General features: G+C 43.6%; 1 protein-coding gene across 1 annotated transcript in view; it reads left to right on the forward strand.

Moving 5' to 3' along the window:
* lrig1 (leucine-rich repeats and immunoglobulin-like domains 1) overlaps positions 1-24,560 on the forward strand; it is a 36,794-nt gene that overhangs the window by 3,313 nt on the left and 8,921 nt on the right. Inside the window, exons 2-9 of the mRNA XM_071493526.1 lie at positions 9,129-9,200; positions 10,151-10,225; positions 16,810-16,947; positions 17,319-17,462; positions 18,606-18,749; positions 19,321-19,464; positions 21,349-21,492; positions 23,680-23,760. Of these exons, the coding sequence (XP_071349627.1) occupies positions 9,129-9,200; positions 10,151-10,225; positions 16,810-16,947; positions 17,319-17,462; positions 18,606-18,749; positions 19,321-19,464; positions 21,349-21,492; positions 23,680-23,760 (942 nt within the window). The remainder of the gene's footprint in view (positions 1-9,128; positions 9,201-10,150; positions 10,226-16,809; positions 16,948-17,318; positions 17,463-18,605; positions 18,750-19,320; positions 19,465-21,348; positions 21,493-23,679; positions 23,761-24,560) is intronic.

The following is a 24,560-nucleotide window of genomic DNA, read 5'->3' on the forward strand; positions in this document are numbered from 1 at the left end:
TGCTTTAGTTTTAAATAAAGTGCGTTTGTTCACCTCGACCTCCAGGCAAATGAGCCAAGTGAAATCAGTGTGGAATCAACTGTCTCTGTTATGTTTACCCCAAGGAGGGAGCAGCAGCAGCAGCAGCAGCAGCAGCAGCAGCGGTGCTGGTGGTAGGGAGGACATTATTGGTGGGTTTCAGTAAACACAAGCCACCTAGCCCAGTTCTCCTCCTTCTCTCGTCTACATAATGCTGATGTAAGGCTCGGAAGAAAATCTCAGTACCCTGAAACACCTGTAGGATTTGACTGCTAAGTAAATAGCTAAAACCTGCTCTAGCAGTTGTTAATCAACAAGAAACCCACCATTTACTCACACATTAAGTGATGACCTCTGTCCCATTCAAGTGGACAGGAAAGTGGTCTCAGACGTTTAAAAAAGTCCTCTATGTTCTTTTCTTTTTTGCTTCTGTAAAATGAACTGTGTTCAAGCAGAGAGGACAAATCCAGCTCAGAATGAATGGAGATTTCCCACCCTTTTGTGTGGGTGAAGAATGATTGCACTGTCACGTAGCTGTTGCAATTATCATTATACGGGCTCTTAAATTGGGATTACAGTAAGGAACACTGCAATGGTACCTCGAGGCTTGTATTTATACCGCGGCTTCCAGAAGGAAATAGTTCTTAAAGAGAGTCACCCTATCTCCTCCAGGGTGTAGGAAAGTTGCAGGGGTTTGGGAGGGATTTTGAGCAGGTAGTAAGCAATATTGGCAGCATGCTCACACTTTCTGGAGGATGTGAAAATCTTCTTTAAGCAGTTTTGTCTCAGATGTATTGCTGTGACAGAGTACCCACTCCACAGAAAAATGTACTCTTTGTGTCAACAGGAAAATACCTCTACAACAGCAAATCTTTCCCCACCACTAAAAACCAAAAGTTTTTTGGAAAACTTGTGGTTTTCTTGGATTTGTCAATGTCATGAAGAGCTCCCATAACAGTATGGCTTTAAGTAAGCAGTGCTTAATCCTTGATGTTGTGGTTAAATTGTCTGCGTGCCCTCAAGGCACAGACACAGAAAGTGGACCACTGGCCCTGTGTTGCTTAAATAATGACTGCAGCCACGTTTACTTTACATTTAATGTATGTGAATAAAAAGGGAGTTTTGGCTAACTCGTAATACACTCTGATGTGATCTTTTGTGCCAAAACTTTGTGCAAGTAGCTTCTGTTGCCTCCACAAGTGGCTCTATGTTTTTTTTTTTTTTTTTTTTTAGGAGTAATGCAGGGAACCTGGGTGAATATTTGTCCTGAGAAAAGATAGGTGGCTAGAGGGTACATGTTGGCAGTTTATCCATCAGTAGCAGTCCTAACAGTCCTGTGGCTTCTCAGTGAAGGAAAAGCCCTAATGCTTTCCACTTGTCAAAATAATCTGCCTTCAGGACCCTGATTTTAATGGTCCCCTGTGAGAATGTGGCCTTGATGAGGATCGGGGGAAACAATCATGTTGGCACATCCTGGCCAAGCAGACTGAGAGAAAAAGGAGTGATGGTGAAGGGTTGTGGGGAGGATGTGTGTTTAATTTAGTGTGGAACCTACTCTTAAAAAGGAAAGAAATTAATTTACTTCGGCATATTAACAAGAGATTCAGTTGCTTCATCAATTATTAGTCCCATCCCTATATTCACCCACACAGGCTTTCAGGGTGAACACTCGAGGTTAAAGAGCTGATATCGCTTTTTTAAATCCTCTTTGTCAAACACATCCTGTGCTGTCTTACATCAGTGCCTGTAACATTTAACAAACTGACCACCAGCCTCAGATGTTTGTCCATTCTTCCTGATTGATGAATAGCCTAATATAATTCAAAGCAAGTTTGCTCTCACGCAGTCACATATTGCCTCTCAGGAGTGGTGCCTTATCTTATTTGCAGCCACGGTAATGTGTATAAAAAACATTTTTGCCCACAGTGCCACTGGTGTAATTGGATTTTGCAAGTAAATAAAAGCATGAGTATTACTAATTTTGGCTGCGATTGCTGTGGTTGGATAGAGATAAAGCAGATACATAGTGTCTGCTTGCCAGCATCTTTCTTATGTGAGATTGTAAAATCCTTTTTGTTTTTTACTGTCATAGAAAACCACTGTTTTTAAAAAAAAAAATTTTTATGGTGTCTTTAATTCCATTTCTCAATGGAAGAAGTCGTTACCCAGGCTGATAACCAACTTGCTCTGGTGAAAGGCAGGAAGAAGAAGAAGCCTGATCTTGATTCATCACTTTTGTAACCTTGCATTTCCCAGGTGGTTCTCCAAGTTTCCTAATGTGCCGGCCATAATGTATGGTGTACACCAAATGATCTGCTGCGTCTCAACCCCAAGCCGTAGCCTTAAACCTCACAGTACAGCCTTATTGGTAAACACCACCCCCAACAGTTGGTTTTGGCTTCTGCCCTCAGGAAATGGGTTTGTGTTGGTGGTTTCCTGATAGGGGCTGGGAGCTTAGCGGGCGGCTGGTTGTGGACTGGTCGGCAGCGGGTAGAGCAGCAGATCACCTGGCCTGCGGGAATTAAGGAAAGGTGGGGGGACATTTTCAGCTCACTGCATGGAGGTGTTTTGTCAATGTCACGGTCTGCTGCTGCTGCTGTTGTTGCGTCTGCCATCAGACTGGTTCCACTAGTTGATGAAAGTCTTGTTGCTGGTCAGAAACCTCAACCACTGTTGCACATGTGTGAACACACAGAAGAAACCCAGAAGAAATGAAACATTACAGGACTGTCTGCTTGTATGTCACACATCGTCAAACACAGCTCTTTTATTTTTAGGTAGTCAGACAGTGGGACTATGATGACCCCTGGCTCAGTGTTCCTTTCATGGCCATTTCTGCTGTTATTAAGTTTGAACTTGATGTTAGGACTGACTGATACATGATGGCTGAACTTCACAAATGCTGTCTGTCTTGTTAAAACAGATGAACGTTTCAGCAGTTGGGGCTCAGCCGCAGTAACAGCAGCAGCAGCAGCACTCAGCAGGGCTGAGCCCCTTGTGGTTTCTAGGGCATTTCTCACTACGCAGCCTTGTAATCTTGTGGTATTGGGAGTGATTATACTGAGTTTGTTTATTGTCATAGTTTCCCTAGCCTTGTGACTTGCATGTCCACCGGCAGATATTTTAATGTCACAACTTCAGTGCTTGGAAGGGTATAGGATGATATAATATTTCGCACTCATGTTCATCAGCTGCTCTTCATTTTTCCTCCCCTATCAGGTTGTTTTGTGTGAAGTTGGATAGAATAAGCACAGGGAGTTCCTATATGGAAATTTTAAAGCATCAATTTATTTATTTATTTAATATTTTTTTTATCTTAAATGATCCTCAGAATCCAGCTGAGATGATTCATGCAAAACATTAGCTGCGAACAAATTTAGGAAGGAAGAGCTAAGGTTGAGCCCCTGCTTTAACAACAACAGATAAAGTCTGACATTAACATGAAGATATGGAATGAGCTCATGGCCTCGCACCGGCTTTAATGACAATCAAACAGCTGCTGCCACAAGTCATTCTGCTGGAATCCAGTCAGCAGAATGGATGGCCCTTTTGTGAAGACACTTTAGAGCGCCAGGTTTCCCCCCCCCCCCCTTTCCCTCTCTGCCGAAGTCGGTGTCTACAAAGTGGGCTTGATCGATGAATCATCTGTGGATTCTCTACATCTGGTAAGAGTTTGGAAATCTGGAGAAGATGTTAGAGAACAAAAAAAGCGTGACGTGAACAGAGAGTGAGAGGCACTGTGCAAGTGAAGCCCCTTCTCCTCAGAAAACGGGCAGTCCTTCGAGAAGTGAGTGGAACAGGGAGTGCTAAATTGGGACAAACATTTTTTTGAATCCCCCCAACCCCTCACCCGCAAAATATGCCACTATGCTTTGCGATACTGTAGAAAGGAGCATCTCAGAGCTTCACTGTCTAGACAGCCACACATTTGCATGCAATTAGATTGTAAAGATAGCATGGTCCACTATTTATACACTTATTTCTCCACTGGCTGGAGTGTAATTATTGCTCTGCTATTATAATAAACAATATGTGGGGAAAAAATTGATTAATGATCTGTCTATTTCTTCACTTTGAAGTTGAGAGCATAAGGTCAGCTGTCTGCACAGCACTAAAACAATAACCCCATAAAGACATACAGTATTTATGTTATTCTTTCAGATTAATTGTGGACACTCATTTCCTGTTACTCTTAATGAAGTGGTCTGGCGCCATTTGTTACAAAGTACAGTTTTATCACACTAGAATCCAGTGTTTAATGCAGGATCATGAGTCTGTGTGTATAGACAGTGTTTGCACATACATATATACAGTGTGGACAGCATGTGTGTTATTGAGCTTCTCATCTGGGGCGTCAAGGCTGGCGTTGGAAGGCCTGGCCATGGGTTTCATGCAGTGCCTTGGGCTAGTGCAGACCCTTTCCCCAACCCTCTCCCTGTTTGTTTTGAGTGCCCCACTCCATCTCCTGCTTCAGTACAGAGAACGGCAGAGCACATGGCCCCAAGATGTGGTGGCCCGCCTTCCTGCCTCGGAAGACTTCAGAAACTGAGTCACGCATCTAGCCTCACTGATTTCAAAGGCTGGAGCAGCTCCTTTGTTGTGTTGTGTTTGTGTGTGTGTGTGTGTGTGTGTGTGTGTGTGTGTGAGAGGCGGTGGGAATCTGTAATGCAAATGGTGAAATATGCTGACCCCCTCAGCGCTGCATTTCTCTGATCTTACATCCAAGTCCTCCTCAACCTCCAAAGCTCTTACACCTACTGATGTTTTCACTCAGATTTTAGAGCATCACATTTATCATCAAAATAACAAATCTTGTTCATCAGCTTATGCTTTTAACCTTGTCAAACTTGATAAGATATTGGCTTTTTTTCCAGCCAGTTTCCTTCCTCTGTTTGACTGGTGTGTAAAATGGTGGGCTGGAGCTGGTGTTAGCTTTGTCTACACTCTCACTGCAGTTGCCTGGCTATAAACTGGCCTTTAATGACAGGAAGAATGGTGTGTGTATGTGTGTGTCTGCCTCTCTGACACACAGGTTATTATTTGACTAGTTTTATGATGCTCTGAAATCGACCACATTAAAGGGCCTTTGTCTGCCAGCTGGACTACAGAAGGCTCATCACTGACATCACTTCACACTTTCAGTGAGCAAAGTTCACACTGCATTTATCTATGATAGAAATGGGAAAGATAATGATGATGTATCTCTGTATGTGTAAGTCCCTGCTCTCTTCCTCCCTCCCCATATCTCCTCTCTCCCACACACAGACTATGCGCTGACTTAGACTACAAGCATAGTGTCATATGCTATGACATCACTCCTGTACTCCCAGCTTTCCTCAACTCCCACAGCACCCATAACACAACTATTTTTTAAGGCCTTTTAATGAGTTTTATATGTCAAATCAACTGCATGGTCCAGCAGTGATGGTGTAGTGCCGGCACATATTTTTCTTGCTAAGACAGTTTGCTTAGTCATACAGGCCTCTTTTAGTTTATCACATTGTCTTTTGAAGACTTGTTTTCCAGGCAGCCTAAGATTGAAGCCAATGTTTCCCCTCCAGTAGTTGGCTGATTATCAGCTGATCCAGCAATTAATTTTGTTGAGCCTATAAAAGCTTGTTGGACAAACAGTCTAATAACCCAATGTTATACTTAAAACGATAGGAAGAGGAAAGAAAGTGATCCCATGTCTGAAAAGTCGTAACTAGCAAATGCTTAGTTTTTATACTTGACTTTGACTATTTGACTATGACTTTAATATTGATTAATTAGCTGCCTGCTTGTTTCAAAACATGTTGTCATGGCAACAGGTGGTTCATTATTTGTTTGTTTCTGATGTTACCATTTATCTTCTTTGTGGTATTAGTATGTTGTTTTTTTAATTTCTGCTGTGTGTCATAGAGAAGCTTCTTCTGTGGGGAGACTTTTGGGTTGTGCTGGTTGGGTGGGGTTGGAAGGTGGGAGTATAACTACACCTCCTTTATTTCAGCTGCCCTCTTGTTTCATGTCTCTCCAGATCTGCTGTCAGAAAGGAGGTTATGTTGACCTTTGTGCTCAGTGATGGGCAGTAGTTTGAACACAGTTGAAATGTTGGTCGGTGCAGTTTTGAATAGATGATGATTGTTAAATGTGGCCTGTGTTTTTTTTTTTTTTGTTTTGTTTTGTTTTAATTTGTGAAAGTTTTTGATATGAAGCGGCTCCAAAGTTAATATGATCATTTGTATCATAAAATTTTTCTATGGTTCATGCAGTAATGACGGCAAATGATGCTTTTAAACTAACTATTAATGAGAGAGTAATAACATGATCATTAAATGTGCCATTTATTAAGTCTATGTGATTATTGTCTTTAAAGGGTGAATAATTTAATGAAATTAATGTAGAAAACCAACCATGGCTGCACCAGTCACAGCAAATTGAATCCAGTGGGAAAATTTAGTATTTGGCTCAACATGCAGCTTCAAATTATCACTCACTTCCTTTGGTTAGTACCTGGCAGGGAGTGCGTTTGATTTCGATCCTGCTGACTAATGTCAAACAGTCCTGCCCATTTGTATAAACTAGTTGTACCATACAATGGAATGCAGTGTTTGAAACGTTCAGGACTGTGAGAACTAAATTGGTTTGTAGTGTTTGCCATGTTTAATCACAGCGCCTGTTCCCGTCTCAACTATACATCCTTTTCTCTTTGGTGGGATTTCGTGACGTAAACTTGTGGAAGCCCTGTTTTGCCGTTGCTGGTCTGTTGTCTGCATGTAGTGTAGAGTTTGACAGGTTATTTGGGTGGTTTGTTGCTGCCGGCCTTGGTGTCTATACCTTTACCCCTGTGAAGAAGTCAGAAACTCTAATGACTTCTAGGCTTCTGATCCCGGCTCTGCAAATTCTTCCAGAAACAGCATGATTGTAAGGTCACTTTCTGGAAAGCATTAACCACGCTTAGCACTGGCGTCTCCCCGCTAACTCCCCTCTTCCACAGTAGAGAGGGGGGAGGGGAGCAGGAGGGGGAGGGAAACCAGCGTTATCACCATCTCCTCATACAGTAGGTGTTAAAACACTGTGAAACTTATCTCATCTGATAGGGAAGAAAATAAATCTGGCTGAATGAGATGAAGAAAAAGTTGTGTAAACACCAGAGGTGACAGAGGGAGAGAGAGAGAGAGAGAGGCACACGTATGCCTGCTCACTCACACAAAGGACCAGTTTCGTCTGTTGCTGTGGCCTTTAGCACCCGCACAGCAGGTTTGACTCTCAAACGTGACTTTTTTCTTAGTCATCTCTTTGTTCTGTTTTGCTCTGTTCTTTATTTTAAGCTCCAAGTTTTATGCCTTTGAATATGTGCGTAGCCAATTTCCTCCACCTTTAAATGCTAAAAAAAGCCGTTTGGAGGCAATGTTCCTATGTATGTGTTGGCTGTGTGTGAATATACATACCTCCAGGCAGAGGTGGCCCATAGGAAAGCACTGTGATTTTTCACTTAGCTTCACCATAACGAGGTAATTGCCTTCTGTTGCAGGGAACGACAATTTGGCGATCTAGGCCACAATGGGAGGTGCCTCAGTAAATTATCATAAAATAGACACACATGTACACCTCCTGTCAGACCTGTGCCTGGAGGGCAGATACTTGCTATGCTATTATCTTGTCACACACACATAAGCAGAGAGAAAGAAGTGGGGATGGAGACTGTCATTATCTGCAATTGAGCACAGAAGACAAGAAAGGGAAATCTGTCGAGACAGATTGAAATTTATAGGCCTAAATAGTATTTAAAAAGTGAAGTGTGTATGATTTAAGAAAATGACTGGGCTTTTGTTGTAGTATTGACCAATCTCCTCAAATTATATCTCTTGATATCAATTGCCGGAAGTATCAGCGAGATGCAATGACAGCTTCTGTCACAGAGTTCAGCGCCAAACCTCTTGCCATGGTCTATTGTGGCTGCTGTGGTACAAGGGGACGAGGAATGTGTTGCATCAGGTAAAAGTGTCCCCCGTCTCTGGGAACAAGTGGCCATCTCTCGGCAGGCCTGTGAAACATTCCTGGGTCGTCTCTCACGTCTGGACAGAGGGATGGAGGGGTGGGAAGCAGGCGGCCCGGAGCTGTGGGATCCCTTTGTCTCGCCTAGCCTAACCCCACCACACAAATACAAACAGCGCTCTCACTGCAGCCTCCTGTCTGCCAACAGGCAGGCCGCATGCCAGTCGGGCAAGAGGTGTGTGTGTGTGTGTGTGTGTGTGTGTGTGTGTGTGTGTGTGTGTGTGTGTGTGTGTGTGTGTACTTGTACTTGTACTTGCTACATAGTAAGGACCAAAAAAAGTATTTTACTAACACAGTGAGGACATTTTGGGAAAGTGAGGACATTTTGGCCGGTCCTCACTTTTTGAGACACCTTCAAATCACATTTTGAGGGTTAAGACTCAAGTTTTTAGAGTTATGGTTAGAATTAGGTTTAGGTTAAGGTTAGGGTCAGGGGCTAGGGAATGCATTATGTCAACGAGTGTCCTCACAAAGACAGAAGTATGTGTGTGTGTGTGTGTGTGTGTGAGAGAGAGAGACAGAGATAGTACTTGTTTATGTGTGAAATAAATTTGATTCATATAGCGTGGGAAGCTCAATCTGAATTGCAGATGTGTGTGAGATGTGCACACAAACACACACACCTTCACTTCCTCTCTGACAGCGGTAACGCTATATCACGGGACAAATCACTCTCTAATAAGCCTGTGTACAAGTCAAGTGCCAGCTATTAAATACACTGTTAGCCTAAAGTGCAAATTGACTGCTGCAGATGAATGGCCTGTGGGTTATATTTGGAAAGTGAGCCAGGATAGAGAGACACTCTGTATCGATAGTATTGATCTGGCTCTCCTTGAAGGCCAGCTGAATTGATGTAGTGCAGTGTTTTCAGGCATACTTAATCTGGACAGATGAGGCTGTTTGTCATATCGGAGAAATAATTGTTGCTATTGATCTGAGTCCTTATTTAAAAAACTGCAAAATGCCCATGATAATACCATAAAAGTTAGGAAAAATATAGTTGCACTGCTGATATTTAAGCATATAAAGTATACATTTGAACTATTTTCATATTCTTATTTTCTTTTTTTCAGAAATCTCGGCCACAACAAGCTGACCACCATCAGTGTTGAAGCCTTTGCCAACCTGTCCAACTTGAGAGAGCTGTAAGTAACACTTACATATACACATGATTTACATTGAGGCAATTAACAGCAACACGTTCTAATGCAATTCCTGAAGTGTGTGTTTGGTCCTGTTAGATTCTGTTTTTCCCCAACGTGAGTGCTTGAAATGTTAAAGTCTTAATGCAACTTGGTTTTTCATTTTAATCCATGAGTGTCAGATGTGAGGAGTTCTTATCAATGACTTCATTCTGACTAACGTCCATGGTTGCCACTCGACTTCCTAACAGTGTCCTCGTATGTGTTTCCTTGAACTAAGTCCAATTGAGAATAAAGTGGTGGTTTTCTATATTAAGCCTCCCATCCACCACCTGATACTGTGGCCAAAGCTGGCCTTGTAAATATTTTATATGGTGAGGAGAGGGCTTGGCTCTGTGTCACTCAGCGCCAGTGCACAAGTCACATACACACACATACACAAGCTAACTGGTGATACACACACTGGTGACATCTTTGGCAGGCTGTCCGGCCAGTCATACGCTCCTCGACATCTGTTTTACTCCCATGCTATTTATGGTTTTTAAAAGGATGACTTGCTACTTGCTCTGCGGCAGAGGTGACAAGTCGTGTTTGAAATCTTTGATTTATATAAGGTTTGATTTAATTTAGCGTTACATGATTGGAGCATGTGGAATAGCCACAATAACATTGTGGCATCTTAGCTAGCATATACAGTTTATGAAGAAATTTTAAGAACATCTTGAGTGTAGCTTTTATTGACACAGTCTCTGTTTGGTCTAAATTTATATTTATTTTTCTTTCCTTTGCACCTGTTGTTTTCAGTTTAGTGTGTGTGCTACCTGGAAAAAATGCCTCTTTCGAGTCCTCTGACCTCATAACAACATATCATTCTTGTGCATTTCTATGTGTTTTCCTTCAGGGCAGAGTTTTATTTTCTAATGTACTCCTCTGTGTGTGTTTGTCACTTACAGACGGCTGGACCACAATGAGCTGACCTCCATACCAGATTTAGGACAGGCTGCTTCCAAGATTGTATCGCTCTACCTGTAAGTACTGCCCCATTTACTGCTTGACATGGTACCAGAATGATCTGTTCTCTGTTACCATATTCTTAGGTCAGTGACCTCTTTGAAATGCTCTTGAAATAGTCTCTTGACATCTGTCGAGGATGCATGTATACATCTCACAAGTAATACTGCGTTAGCGACGAATGTGACTCGATTACATAAAAGTTGTCCAAAAATCTGCTCTCCACTCGAGCTCTCTTGGCATAAGTACGGAGTTCTGCCATGAGTTATTAGTATGTGGTTAGGTAACTGACTAGTGTTATTAGCTGGTCATGTAGTCTTGTCTACAGTGAGCAGTGCTGGTTGCTTGGAGTGTCAGCTCGTATATAGTTCCAACTTGGTTGCTCCCAGTTGTGAAACTGTGCCTGTGGGGACTGCCAGCACTGGCATCTCACTGGAGATTTACTGCCCTATTTGGGAAGGGCATGTGTGCGCTTGTGTATGTCACAAACGTGAGCTCAGTAGTCCGTCAACAGTCTCATTTTAAAACTGATGAAGGAATCTCGTGGTGAGAAAGTGGTAACTTTATTCAAGGTGCACTTTGCATTTGAGGGAAATATACAACCGTAAAATATTTGATTATGGTAAAACAGGTGAAGCTCTAAATGCTTTTACTGGTTAGAAGTTGAATGTCAGATGATAAAGTAATAATAATAGAGCTACTGGTCCTTGATATGCTTACTCGAGCCAGAGTCTTAAGTAATTTCTCAGTACTGACAATTTTCTGTGTTACTATGATGCCCAAGAATTTCTAAAGGAATGCAAAGCACACAAAATAAACACAGCACAATGAAAGTCATTCTAAGGTTAGACCAAAATAAGCCTAAGATAACAATCAAAAGGCTGAAGCTGATATGAAAACTTGTTACAATTCTTATAACAAGATATTTGGCAACGCTTCTTGTTATGTTTCCAATGCTACATAAACACACGCACAGGCATAAGTGCAAATGGAACAGTTTCCACCCGTATCTTCTGTTGGGTGGGCTGTTGTTTTCCACTGTGCCACAGGCAGCACTCTCACATCTCACTCAACCTGAAACAAGACAGTTAACTCTGTATTTTTTTTTCGCACCTTGCTAGCATGCCAGACGACTTCCTGGTAGTAAAGTAAGCAGCTGCTGGTTGTATCATTGGTCATCGTCATATCATTTTCAGTGGTGAGCTTTGTGGGACTCACTTTGCCTCTCCCTGTGTGTCATCTGCCTGCTTCTCAGAATTTATCATGATGCGCTAATGTGGTCAGAGTATTTCTGTAAGCTGAGGACAGCTAGTAAGGGGCAGAATTTGAGGCTTGAGTAAGAGCAGTAAGGTCTGAACTGTTATTATTATGTTATAGGTTCTCTTTCTGCCTGGATCTATAGGGTTCAGCACAAACTCCTATTCACTTTGCTTTTGCTACAGAACAGATTGAAAAAAGTTAACCTTTACTTGCACAAACTGTGCAGAGCCCCAGCCCCTCCAAATGATCGGGGTGTCTTTTTTTGGCCTGACTTGAAGCCTGTTGCTAGGGGGAAGGCCTGTAGTCCTGATGGGAGTGGAGGCTGGAGGGAGGGTCGGATCTTTACAAAGCCACGCAGCTGAAGTGAAGGCCCGCTGAAGCACTTGCAGCTGCAGCTGTCAGTCACATGGCTTACAGTAAAATGGGTGACAGAGAGCAAAGGAGGAAGGATGAGAAAATAGGGAGGGAGGAATGGACAGGGGATGTGAATATGTCAGATCAGGGTGACATCACTACATGTTGAAAGAGGAATGGTAAAGGAGAAGTGAGTAGGAGGGTAAGGAGAGGAAAAAAGGGAAGCAAGAGGTGAACTCAGGCTCAGGATTACTCCCAAAAGTAAATTCAGTGTACTGTGTCTGACTTGCCAACTACCAAGCCCTATGGTGTGTGTGTGTGTGTGTGTGTGTGTGTGTGTGTGTGTGTGTGTGTGTGTGTGTGTGTGTGTGTGTGTGTGTGTGTGTGTGTATATGTGTGTATGTATATGTGTGTATATGTGTGTGTGTGTGTATATGTGTGTGTGCGCGCGCGCGCGCCCTGGCAGAGGCAGCAGTACAGAATGCAGGGCAGTGTTCTTGTGCCATGAGTTGGAGATAGTCTGGAATGTCGTCTGACTACAAGTTTGTGCGAGACAGGGGCTCACTCACACACACACACACACACACACACACACACACACACACACACACACACACACACACACAAACACAAACTCATCCAAGCAAATGGACAGAGAATCTGTCTTCAGCCCTTCACCCAACAGTAAACTCTCCAAAAGGCTGAGAGGTTTCCACTGTCTGATAGTGAGACTGACTGAGTCTTTGAGCTGGTTGCTGACAAGGTTTGTATTGTTTGAAGGAAATGAAAAAGCGAGTAATGTTAGAATTTAACATATTCAATAGTTAAACTAATTCACAAGTTTCTAGGATTTCTGGCTTTTAAAAATGTCAAATTCATCTAATATTTGTGCAGTGAGGGGCAAACGAGATGCAAGGGAAAGGATGGTGATTGAAAAACAAACGTTTACTGTTAGTGTTTATTCCCCTCATTATTCTCATAGACACAGTATTTATTATATTGAGAGGTGAAGAAGACAGTGGTTTGTTGGCAAAGACAGAAAAACAACTTTTTTTTTGTAAAAAGGGTTCAAATTCTTACAACTTTATTTAGAAATGCATTTCTTTCTTTTTGTCAATTACAGTATATTTAATACTGCTTAGAGATTGCCATGTCAATTCACTAACTGTCAAGATCGCTAATGATGATGAGCTTTTTCCAAGATAATCATCAGACTATTCTGAGCTATCTGATTCAGAAACGTTGTGCACTTACAGAGAACTTACCACAGTGGGTGTACAACATGCAAAATTATAAAGAAGAAATTTAAATAGATGGACTATGAAAGGATAAGTGAATGGGCTGGGTTTTTTCCCTGCTTCCTTTTTTCTTTCTCTTCTTTCTTCTTAATCTCTTTCTTAGTTGAGAGGTGACTCAACCATTTTCTTTTTCCTTCTTTCGGCTTCCTTTAGTCCTTTCACCCCCTTTCTTTCTTTGACATGCCTGGCAGCTCTTTTTGATCACTGCAGCTATCGTGGAATCCATTAAGCACAGATAAGCCTGATTGGATGTGGTTGTATTGCTGTGGTTTTAATTTTTCCTTGGGCCAATCACTGTCAAATGGGTAAATGTCCACCAACTGATCAGGACAGACCTCTGAGAATCATTTTAACAGGAACATTGTTTAACATAAAAACAAAAGTCACCTGATCATGCAGAAGCTTCTAATGTAACCAACCAAAGACCATATGCCAGGCTCCCACAGTCCCACAATGTGCTTGGCAAGCCCACTGACATCCCGCAGACTCCCAGAATGCCTCAGCAGGATGGCAAAAAAAAAGAAGCAACAGAAAGTTTTAAAAACACAGTGTCAAATTGACAGCAGAGCAGCACAAACTTTCCCATTGTGCTCATCGCCTCTCCAGTCAACATCAAAGGGGAGCTGCAAAACAGCTCGGGATAGAAATCATATGGCCCGCTGGATGATCTGAGTTTTAAATAATTCTTCTTTTGTCCCGACCACCAGCTTCAAACGGGAAGGGATGGGCCAAACAATCGCCCCCAAAGATGACACTGGAAACAGGAGAATGGGCATGCTAGTGTAAACCCCCGATGTACTTTCCATACATCAAAAGAAGTGTCAAAATGAGCCGGGCTCATGATAATCTGATGGTCAATGGGGCAGAGTAATGAGATTTGGAATTAAGTGGAATCAAGAGCAAGTAAGGCCCCCAGACATCAAAGAGAACAAGAGTGAACCCAGCTCCTCTTTATCAGAGATGTCACTGGCCGTATGATAATCAGTTTTTATAAACGCTACTATTGTATGTGTGGACTTCAAACACGCTGAGCGCAGAGGCTTTATCTGTCTCTCACACGCAGCTGGGCTCTGACTGTGGGCGGGAGAGAGGAGAGGGAATTTGGTTAGAGTGGTGGAAGAAGAACGGGGGTGAGAGAAAGAGTGAGAGAGGTCAACCTCTCCCACCAGTTTGAGACTGATCTGTTTTTCCCAGCAAAGGTCACCAGCTGTTGACCCCACCTCACCCCTTCACCACCACCACCCCCACCCTTCCCCCACTTTCCTCCTCCCCCATCCCTCTCTTCCCTCTTTTGCTCATGCTCACTGAAGCCACTGTCTGTTGCTCTGTCCCGTGTGCATTTGTTGTTTGTGTTGTGGTGTGTGTGTGTGTGTGTGTGTGTGTGTGTGTGTTTGCGCAGGCGTGCTTGCATGGCTCATCATTAACCATTTCTGCCACTGTTTATTCAGGTGGGCCGCTGTGGTGTGACCCCCTCCTTCTCTCAGACACCAATAAATGACGTGGTGTGTGTGTGTGTGTGTGTGTGTGTGTGTGTGTGTGTGTGTGTGTGTGTGTGTGTGTGTGTGTGTCCATCTGCTGGCTGAAGGCTAGAAAGGAAGGAGAGACTGACCTTGTTTTGACAAGTTTGACTGGTACAACACCCTCTCTCTCGCTCTCTCTCTCGCTCTCTCTCTCGTTCTCTCTCTCTCTCTCTCTCTCTCTCTCTCTCAGACATACACACTCACACACACAAGTCTTTTTAGTGTCATTGCATTTAATTACTAATAAACTACTTATAAGCTTACCATGAATCATGTGAATGACTCTTAAAAGATGTGATTCATATTTCTTGTAAAGGCGTCAGTTCTGTACGAGTTATTAACCCCTGAGAGGGACATGATGTGATGCACTGCCTGATTTGTCTCTTGGCTGCATCCTATGTAATTGGCTTTGCATGAGGATATTGTGGTTCATCAGATTTGGAGTAAAAGGATCTGAAGCAGGTCATCTCCACGTTGTCTCCTCAAACACTGGTCTTTGTTTTAGAAGAGAGTGTAACAGGGAAGGTGAGTGTGTGAGATAGAGCAGGATATAATAACATTAGCTGGAGTTTAAGGTGCTGTCTAAGAAATAGTTTGTCCTTTTGGGGAAGACGCTCTTTTACTTTCTCGCAGAGAGTTAGCTGAGCTGATACCACTCTCACTCTCATAGCTTAGCTTAGCATAAAGGCTAGAAACAGGGGGAAGCAGTTAGCCTAGATCCGTCCACACATTATGTCTCATTTGTTTTATCCATACAAAAAACAATAGTGTAATAACGACCATTTATTTTTTGAGGGTTTATGCGCCTGACTAGAACTTAGTATTGTCACAGTGACTTCCTGGAATCTAGTTGCCACTGTGAATTTGCCAGACAACCAGTGGAGACACCTAGAAGTTGCTAGTTACAGCTAGTTGATGTGTGAGTGGTATTGATCTTCACTTATCGCCTCGCAAGAGAAAACAAAAAAGCTAATTTCCTTAAAAGTTCAATTATATCTTTAATGCTATGGATACAAAGGATTAAAACTTGTTGATGTAAAAACTGGTAATTTAAGCTAAAATTAGACCTAGCAGTCTAACACTTTAATAGCAAGTATATCACTTGTTTGGTAAATGGAGGACTCCCCCACCCCCCCTTCCTCCTCCCTCCCCACTGCATGAGGGACTTGGCCTGTTGTTCCATGTGTGTACCCACTTCCTTAATGCTTTTTTAAAAATGTAATATCTACCAAATAAATGTACCTTATTTGATCTCTCGCTCTTTTGTCCTTGATCTTTTTTTTCATGTTTTTTTTTTTTTAGACAAGTCGGGCAAATGAAAGTGATACTAAATGAAATTCCCGTCCCTAGTTAGCACCCAGGCATGTGTTAAATGTGTCATTCCGTAAAGGCTTTCATGTCTGCTCAGATAACACTGGCCCACAGGCTCCTAACACACTCACATGTACATACCACACAGAGTGCTGGTGTAGAAGATGTCTGTCTGCTTTGCATGTTATGCTGTACAGGGTGGGGTGGGTGATCTTTCACACAAGAACGCTGTACAGGAACAAAATAAAAACTGAAATCTGTCCAGTCCTCTGTTGGGAGTCTAACTCACCAAGGCTCACAAATCCTGACACAGGCATCTTGATGGAAAGTGGGCATATTCTATTCAGATCTTCCTGTGAAAAGATTTGCTTTGTTTTTCTGTTATCCATTCAGTTGTTCCTTCTCGTATGTCCTGTGTAGATTAGGGCTTTGATAGTGGCTAGTCCTTCTTGAGAATCACACAGCCGCTGCTCCATTCCATAACACACTGAAGTGCTCCAAAATACCCCTTCAAGTGGCTCTGGTTGATCACAGAGGCCCCATTTATCTAATAGATTTTGCGACTAAGCTCTGTGGAGAAGCACAGGTGTCCTTGGAATTGTTTAAAGAAGGACAGCCTCTATTTGGAAGCTCTTAAAGTACACATTTTGTGGTTGATGAAGACCACTTTGTTCTGTGTACTCTTCTCTCTTTGTGCCTGAGTGTGCTTAGAGAAGCTGAGGGATTTTGAGTGTCTTCCCTCCTTGGGTGATGGGAAAAGGACACTGATGTGAACATTTCATTGGGAAAAGTTGTAGGTCTGTAAAAAGGATTGTCAACCACAATTAATACCATTTTTGTGTGTTTCTTCTTTTCCAGACATCACAATAAGATCCGGAGTGTTGATGGCAGGCGGACCAGAGAGCTGGTGTCTGTGGAAACTCTGGACCTGAGCAATAATGACATCACTGAGCTACGAGGGCACTGCTTTACTGCTGGCCTCCAAGTCCGAGACCTGTAAGTACGATAGAGTATTACTGAGGCACACAACAAACTAAAAAAGCATGAAATGAAATTAAACAAATTAAGATGAATCATTGCCAGTCCTTGTGGGGAAATAAAGTTTTTGCAGCAATCAATATTAGTAGAAAAAGCAGAACTGTAACTGGATATTCCCAACATCTGTATCTGTATTCAACATCTGTATTCAAAATATCAATACCAAAGCTACACAGAGTGTATTAATGAAAGCATGGGCAGGGAAACGTATTACAACATACAACAAGTATGTCAAGTAACTGAAGAGAGACAGAAACAGGGCCATTCATAAACACGTTTGAGGATTGTTATAAATTACTAATGTCATAATGTGCTGCTTTTGTGTTCAGGTACCTGAGCAACAACAAGATCAGCGTACTGGAGCTCGGAGCTTTGGACCATCTGGGCTCAACACTACAGGTCCTGAGACTGAGTCGAAACCGCATCAGCCAGATCCCTGTGAGAGCCTTCCAGCTTCCGAGGCTCACCCAGCTGTGAGTACCACTGGATTTCATCAGTTTAACAACATAGTTAGCGTGCTGACAAAGTTGTGTTTTGATCTGTCAGAGGAGTTTGCCCTGGAAAAACAGCGTATTTTTTGACATTTATGTTTAGGCTGAAAATGAATGGGTTTCCCAGTTGTAGCCTTTGGAGACATTACAGAATTGAAAAGAATGAAGGGTTTGTGAGGAGGAGGAGTTTGTAGTGTGTTGATTGAGCTCTGTGTGTTCAACACGTGGAATGCTATTAGTGTGAGCTATACCTCTAGGGATGGATAAGGTCTGACTAGGTAAACACCAGAACCATATTATTGGTGATTTATTGCCTTCTTCCATATCCCCAAAGTGGTTCATTCCCCGCACTGTGCTCCATTATCTTTGTCAAACTTCCCTCCAGCGTAACAGTGAGCTCGACCCATTTGTAGATCAACGCCTCCATTCTGGAGAGAGAAGGGACTCACGTAATGGGAGTTTCCTCCATTATGGCTTCAGCAGTTTCCCCAGGTGCCTTTTGTTGGACAGGTGGCCCCGGTGACACAGTATCTGCACATGCTAGTGGTGATGCACAGTAGACACAAAAGAACCCATGTGGATGTTTATCTTTGCCAACCCGGGGGCTTTTACAGCCTTCACGCAGAAACACATACCTGATGTACAGATTTACTGTCACATGCAAAGATATCTCAAGCTTTACATGCACAAGACAGAACGACTGCAAATCTTATACCACGTTTTCTGTGCACCCCCCCCCCCCCCCCGTTTTATTACCACTGTTAATTCAAAGGTTCGTAGCTTTGACCCTTATTTAGAAGCTAAAGTCTGCGGGTATACACCGCTGGCTCTGTGCCGCAAGTGGAAAGAACACCACCGAGGAATGCCTGTTAAACGAGGGGCTTGTTAACGACAAAATGCTGCAGCTGAAGCGTGCAGTTTTGACGTCAGTATGATGGATGCTCATGTGCAGTAGAATGAGGGCGAAATGTTCCAAAAGAAAAGAAAAGAAACATGGAAAATGAAAAATGGTTTTCCTGTTTTTGAAAAGTGAAGAATATTTTGGGAAAGCCTGATTAAGTGCCTCACAGATTTGCTCCCATTATCATGTTTATAACTTGTCTGGTATGTTTGTCCACCACACAGCGAGCTGAACAGGAACCGTATTCGTCAGGTAGAGGGTCTGACCTTCCAGGGTCTGTCCAGCCTGGAGGTGCTGAAGCTGCAAAGGAACAGCATCAGCAAGCTGACTGATGGGGCCTTCTGGGACCTGGCAAAGATGAAAGTCCTGTATGTAAAAAAAAAAAAACAAACAAACAAAAAAAAAAAACTAATAATACATTCACACTATCAGAAATTTGTGTAAAATAATACACATGATAAATGTTTCACTGCAATTAAGTTATTTTGTACAAGACGTGTCGCATTAGTATCATAAAACATCCCATCTCTAATCTAATATCTCAACTAACCACCTGATTTATGGAGTTTGGTTGTGGCACAAAGCTGGCAGCAAGCACTGCCCGATAGGCTAATCCTATTTGCACCAGTCAGTGACTATTACAGGAACGTTCACCAACCAAACCTCATAAGAATAAGATCATTTTGTGCACTTACTGGAATTTTGTCACAATCACAACAATCACACTTTTTCTAGCCAACATGCAATTTTCAGGTATTACTTCAATTACATGCAAAATAACACAGTAATTGTCTCAAATTGGATTGCAGGTTATCAAAAACACTACTGCAAATTTAGTAATTTCAGAGCACAATAATACCTCTCAACTCCTGACATCCTGTTGCCTACAAACCACTGTGCCAAGATCCCTGAATTCTTACTCAGTTTTTGTCCCTGCAGTCACCTGGACTACAACAGCCTGACAGAGGTGAACAGTGGCTCCCTGTATGGCCTGACCTCCCTTCAGCAGCTATTCCTCACTAACAACTCTATAGCCCGCATCAATCCTGATGGGTGGAAGTTCTGCCAGAAGCTGAGGGAACTGTGAGTACCAGCATTTAAATTAGCCTGAACACCCGAACTCTGATGTCTAATGTCCTGGTGCAACAACCTTTCAGCAGTCAGCGGTTCAAACTGTTGTGGGGCAGAGTCTGAGGCAACAAAGACCATAAGTTTAGTGTAGTTCAGCTTAAAAAATAAAAATTTTATATTTCAAACTTTGTACTGGCTGTGGAATGACATTTAGATTCAAACTCTTAAATCTTTTTTTTCTGTCTCTGGGGATCTAAACCCGTTGTGATTCAGCATGAGAACACAACACTCCCCACCTCCACCCATATCATCCAACTACCTTCCCCAGGGTTAAATGACATTGTGTTTTAACACTCAATACGCTACGCTATTCTCAGGATAAGCCTGTTTATCCCATAATTAGAGCTGGGCTCAACAGCACTCAAGCCCTTCGACAAGAGTTTTTGTACTAAGTTCTGAAATGCGGGGGGGTTTGGCAAACTGGCGTGTAATCCTCTGCTGGTTGTGTTGTGGTAATTACACTGAGGGATCGCCTTCACGGCCTTTGTCTACCGAAAGAGGAGTTATTATCTGAGAGCCTTTCCTGTTCTGTTGACATGACCGTCGTATTGCAGTTGTAAAGTGCTCTGCTCAGCTGAGGCGTTGCTAACTGCGGGGTGGCCTGGGGAGTATGTGGCGCCTATTAACAGTCAGCGGGAATAAAGCGGTAGATGGCGTTCACATTAGTTTGCTCTGTGTATCTCAATGCCGTTTCCTGTGCGCAGGTCTTACGAATGACTGATTGCTCCCAGCACCATCCTTGAATCATCCTCCCAGCACTGCACCAGTCAGTGGTTATATGATTTTATTATCTAGTTATGATGACCCCCACGGCTGATACAAGAGAGTGACTCGTCTTTATAAAGGAGCCTATTATTGCATTCCCAATGGGCCAGGCTGAGCCGGTCATCAGGGAGAATCTCTGCACACATGACTGGTCAAGCAGACTTGAGGCCTGGCCACAGAGACAGACAGCGAGGCCCAGAGGGAGGGCAATAAAATACACAATACTGCCTTTGACCACTGTTTGAAAGATACCCTTTTGGGGTTTATTGTCATTTTATGTCAGGATTTATCAAGAGGTATTATATACATACATACTATGATCTAACATCCTTTAAAGTCATTGAAACAAGTTTTGAGTCTTTATTTTCACTTGAGTCTTAAGTAAATCAACTTGTACCAAAAATCCCCTGCACTCAGGTGTCGTCTTGTTTATTCTTTCTTCCCATATTTCCTGAAACAAGTGAAACTGCTTGGAAATGTAGCGTTCTGGAGGCTGGATACGAAAATAAGTCATATTTTGAGGGCTGCTGAAGACATGAGTGACAGTATATTCTCCTGGGTTTTACCACATGCTCAGGTAGGCTTATAAATGGAGGTTGTAGACATGTAAAGCTCAGACCAAGGATTTCTTTTCAGTTAGGTTAGGTCCTCAGTGGAGCTCTAAGGTCTGCTAAGCCCATTCTCCATTCACATCTTGTGGCAAAAGAAAAAGGCACAATGGAAAAATACATCAGAGTGGCACATAGACATTGAATCAGCCATGAAATCTAAGTCTAATGATGTCGCGAGCTGCCTCAGCATTCTGCCAACCTGTCATCTCCTTCCAGACCTCACACAGAACATTTCTCTTTCTTTCCCCTACTTTTCTCCTCTCTCTCTCTCTCTCTCTCTCTCTCTCTCTCTCTCTCTCTCTCTCTCTCTCTCTCTCTCTCTCTCTCTCTCTCTCTCTCTCTCTCTCTCTCTCTCTCTCTCTCTCTCTCTCTCTCTCTCTCTCTCTCTCTCTCTCTCTCCCCATCTCTGTGTCTGCCTCCGTCCTCTTCTCTCTGTCTCGTGCTCCATTTCCCTCTCCAGAAATCTGTCATACAACAACTTGACTCGTCTGGATGAAGGCAGCCTGGCTGTGCTGGGGGATCTCCACACCCTTCGTCTGGGCCACAACTCCATCAGCCACATCACTGAGGGAGCCTTCAGAGGCCTCAAGGCCGTACGCGTCCTGTAAGTACAGTACACTGCAACCACCATTCCCAAACCCCCAGCAACAGACTCATTATGGCTTTGCCCCTGATGATGATGGGCTAAGATGTGCCACTTGGGAGCAGTGAAAGTTGAGATATTTAATATTGGTTTTGACTGTGTGACATTTGATATTAAGGCTTACATAGTACCTTCATTTGACTTTAGAAAGTGGGGGTTGTTTACTTTCCAAGCCTATCTATTTTTTAATTTTTACAAGGTGTTCGTGCAACAGTATTGTCTTGGTTTCTGTGGCAACTTCTTACTTTTTTGTCTCTTTTCTCACTTTGTTCCTTTTGTCTGGTTTTGTTTTGGGGTTTTTGTTTTGTCTCGGACACCGGTTTCCAACAAACTTGGATCTAAAAGTGTTCTGTGTCGCTTGCCTCCCTTGAGATCCTTCCCAGCTTTTAGAGGCCATGAATAAAGACAGAGGTTTCTTTTCCCCCTGATCCACATTTTGCACAAAAAAGCCCAAACTGGCCTAAAGAAAGAAAAGGAGGGAATGAAAGGGAGAAAGTCGGGGGATAAATCCAGGAGAAAGACTTGGGGGTCCTGGTTCCTGACCAAGGTCCTCTTGGCTGTGCCTCTTCCCAGTGAGAGAGCCAGAGAGGGGAGTTGTGCCAGAGCTTGCCAGACAAGCTCTCTCTCAGAGTGAGGTGACAAGCCAAGGCACATAAGGCCTCTCTCTGCTGGCACACTGGGTGCTAGATAACTAACTACAGAGGGATGTAGAGGGAGGGACAGGGAGCTGAGCTTGTGACTACCATTCTGCCGCTCTTTTCTCTTGTTTTTCTTTCTTGTGTTTAATTGCTCACTTTGTTCCTTTTGGGTTTTACCCTTTGAAAGACCACTTAATGCCCATTTGTTATCCTAAGTGTGTTCTGTCATCTCTTCATGTTGCCCCCAATGCGTTCACTATCTTTGTCTTGATTCTGCATAATCTTTTCTCCCCTTGTATCACTCCTGTGCTGTGTGTCTTTGAGGCAGGCCTAATCTAATCAGTGGTCGGGAGGACAGGCATAGGTTGGGCCATGAAAAGGAGCTGGGGGAGCTTTAATTGGGCCTGCGCTGCTGGCAGTGCTGGCATGGGGCTGGAGCCTGCATTGGGGTGTGAAAGCTCCAAACAAGCCAGTCTGCCCTCTAATTCGGCCACGGGGGTTGTTGGCTCATCAGGGGCCACCCTTCTCTGTGCCCGGTCTCCCTGCTCCGTAGCCCCCACCACTGGCCTTGCTTTAACAAGGCAAAGGCCATTCACATCCAGCCAGCCAGAAAGAGTAGGAAATTGGCAGCCCTAGTCCAGTCCAACTAAGACAGCAGCCAGTGGAGACTGAAAAGAACCAGAGGGGGGGATAAGAGATGCTTGGAAAAGCAAAACAGGGAGGTGGAGCAGAGGATGCTATTGTGGAGGTGGTGGAGGGTGTGGCTGACCATCTACCTCAAAGGCCCTTCTCAAGTTTGAAAGAAAGTCTTTTAATGGTTCAGAGGAGAGCTTGTTTTTCTTTTCAATTATCATGCAGAGGGGAGGAGTGGTGGTTCCTCTGCAGCTATGACTTCACCTACAGAGGTAGTTCTTTAGTCCCTGCAAGGGGGAAACGAAAACTATTCAACAAGTGTTTGGAAAGCCCCAACTCTAAAAGAAGGCCTTTTCTCTTTTTCTTTCTTCTGTTGAGTCCATTCTGTCTTTGCTTGGCCACGGCTGAGCTTGGTCCTTAACCTCATTAAGGCTGTTGGCTTTGGTTTGCACTGTGCCATACCTGCCACCATTGGACCAACAGACTCAACTGTCTGGCCTCTGACAAGGCATTGTGTTCCCGCCAATCCCTCCATGCCGTCATGAATTATACATGTGTTTCCCTGTGCTGGGGCTTGCCTCAACACACCAACACACATGCACGCACACTCACATGCACACTCCCTCTCCACCCCTCTAAGGAAAGAATGCGCTTGGTTGGCAGAGCAGAGCGGCAGAGGGGCTCTTAAGGCCAGGTGCAGAGGGGGAGAGGATGATAGAGGGAGGGAGTGTGGGCGAGGGGGTAACCCATGACTTCCAGACCAGCCTCTGCCAGGGCTGTGAAACGCTTCAGCGCTGGCAGACTCAGCCCCTGTTCTCCTCCTTTCCCTCCCTCCTTCCATCTCTCTTATACCCCTCTTTTCTCTCGTTCTCCACAGGGAGCTGGACCATAACGACATCTCGGGCACAATAGAGGACACCAATGGGGCCTTCTCTGGATTGGACAGCCTCAACAAGCTGTGAGTGTCTCTCCTCGCTCTTTCTTCTTCTGTTCCCTCCGCCTCTCCTTCTCTTCCAACCCCTCCTTTTCATGGCTCTGTTCTGGCCTGTCACTGATTCTGGGATTCTCTCTGCTGTTCTTCAAAAACAGACGCTCAGAGGAACAGGAGTGAGCTTTTTCATTTTTTTCGCATCCAAAAGTTTCCCTCCACATCCCCACTCACCCATCATTGCCAGCTAAGTTTAGCCAGTCCTGTTTAAGGCCACAGAGTTTAAGATATCTGTCCCCTCAAGACCCCACACTTCACTTGGAAGGGAAGTGTTTGCAGTGTACGGTGACTTATAGGGCCCCTCTTCTTTTTTTTCACAAGGCTTGTTCATGAAACATCCAAGGTAATTTTTTTTACTCCCCTCGGCCTGTAGAAGCCAAGGCCCAATTTCTCTCCAGTTCAATCTGGCTTTCATCTCATGATTTCATTCTTCACTGTAGCTTTATGGCCAGACTGGGTTCCCTTTGCTGCTAAATCAAGGAGATACACTGTATTCTTTTGTATCTGTTACTCATGATGACTCAAAGATGTTTTCATCAGCTCGTAAAAAAAAGTTCAATGGCAAAAGCTGGCAAGTTGAGAAATTACAGCGGACGTGGAGTTGCTGGCATTGAGCGGCAATCATCAACCTGCAGCATGAAAAGATGATGTCCAGCCAAGATGGTTCCCAGCGTGGGCACCGCTGAAAGAGAAAGAACGGGAGAAAGGGCTTTTCTTCGAGCTGGCAGGGGTTCACTCCCCAATAGGCTTATTTCTATTTCTCCTCCATG

Source organism: Trachinotus anak, unplaced genomic scaffold, assembly GCF_046630095.1.
Source record: "Trachinotus anak isolate AG129_WGS33_773 ecotype Australia unplaced genomic scaffold, CSIRO_AGI_Tana_v1 ptg000013l, whole genome shotgun sequence".
Taxonomy (NCBI): Eukaryota; Metazoa; Chordata; class Actinopteri; order Carangiformes; family Carangidae; genus Trachinotus; species Trachinotus anak.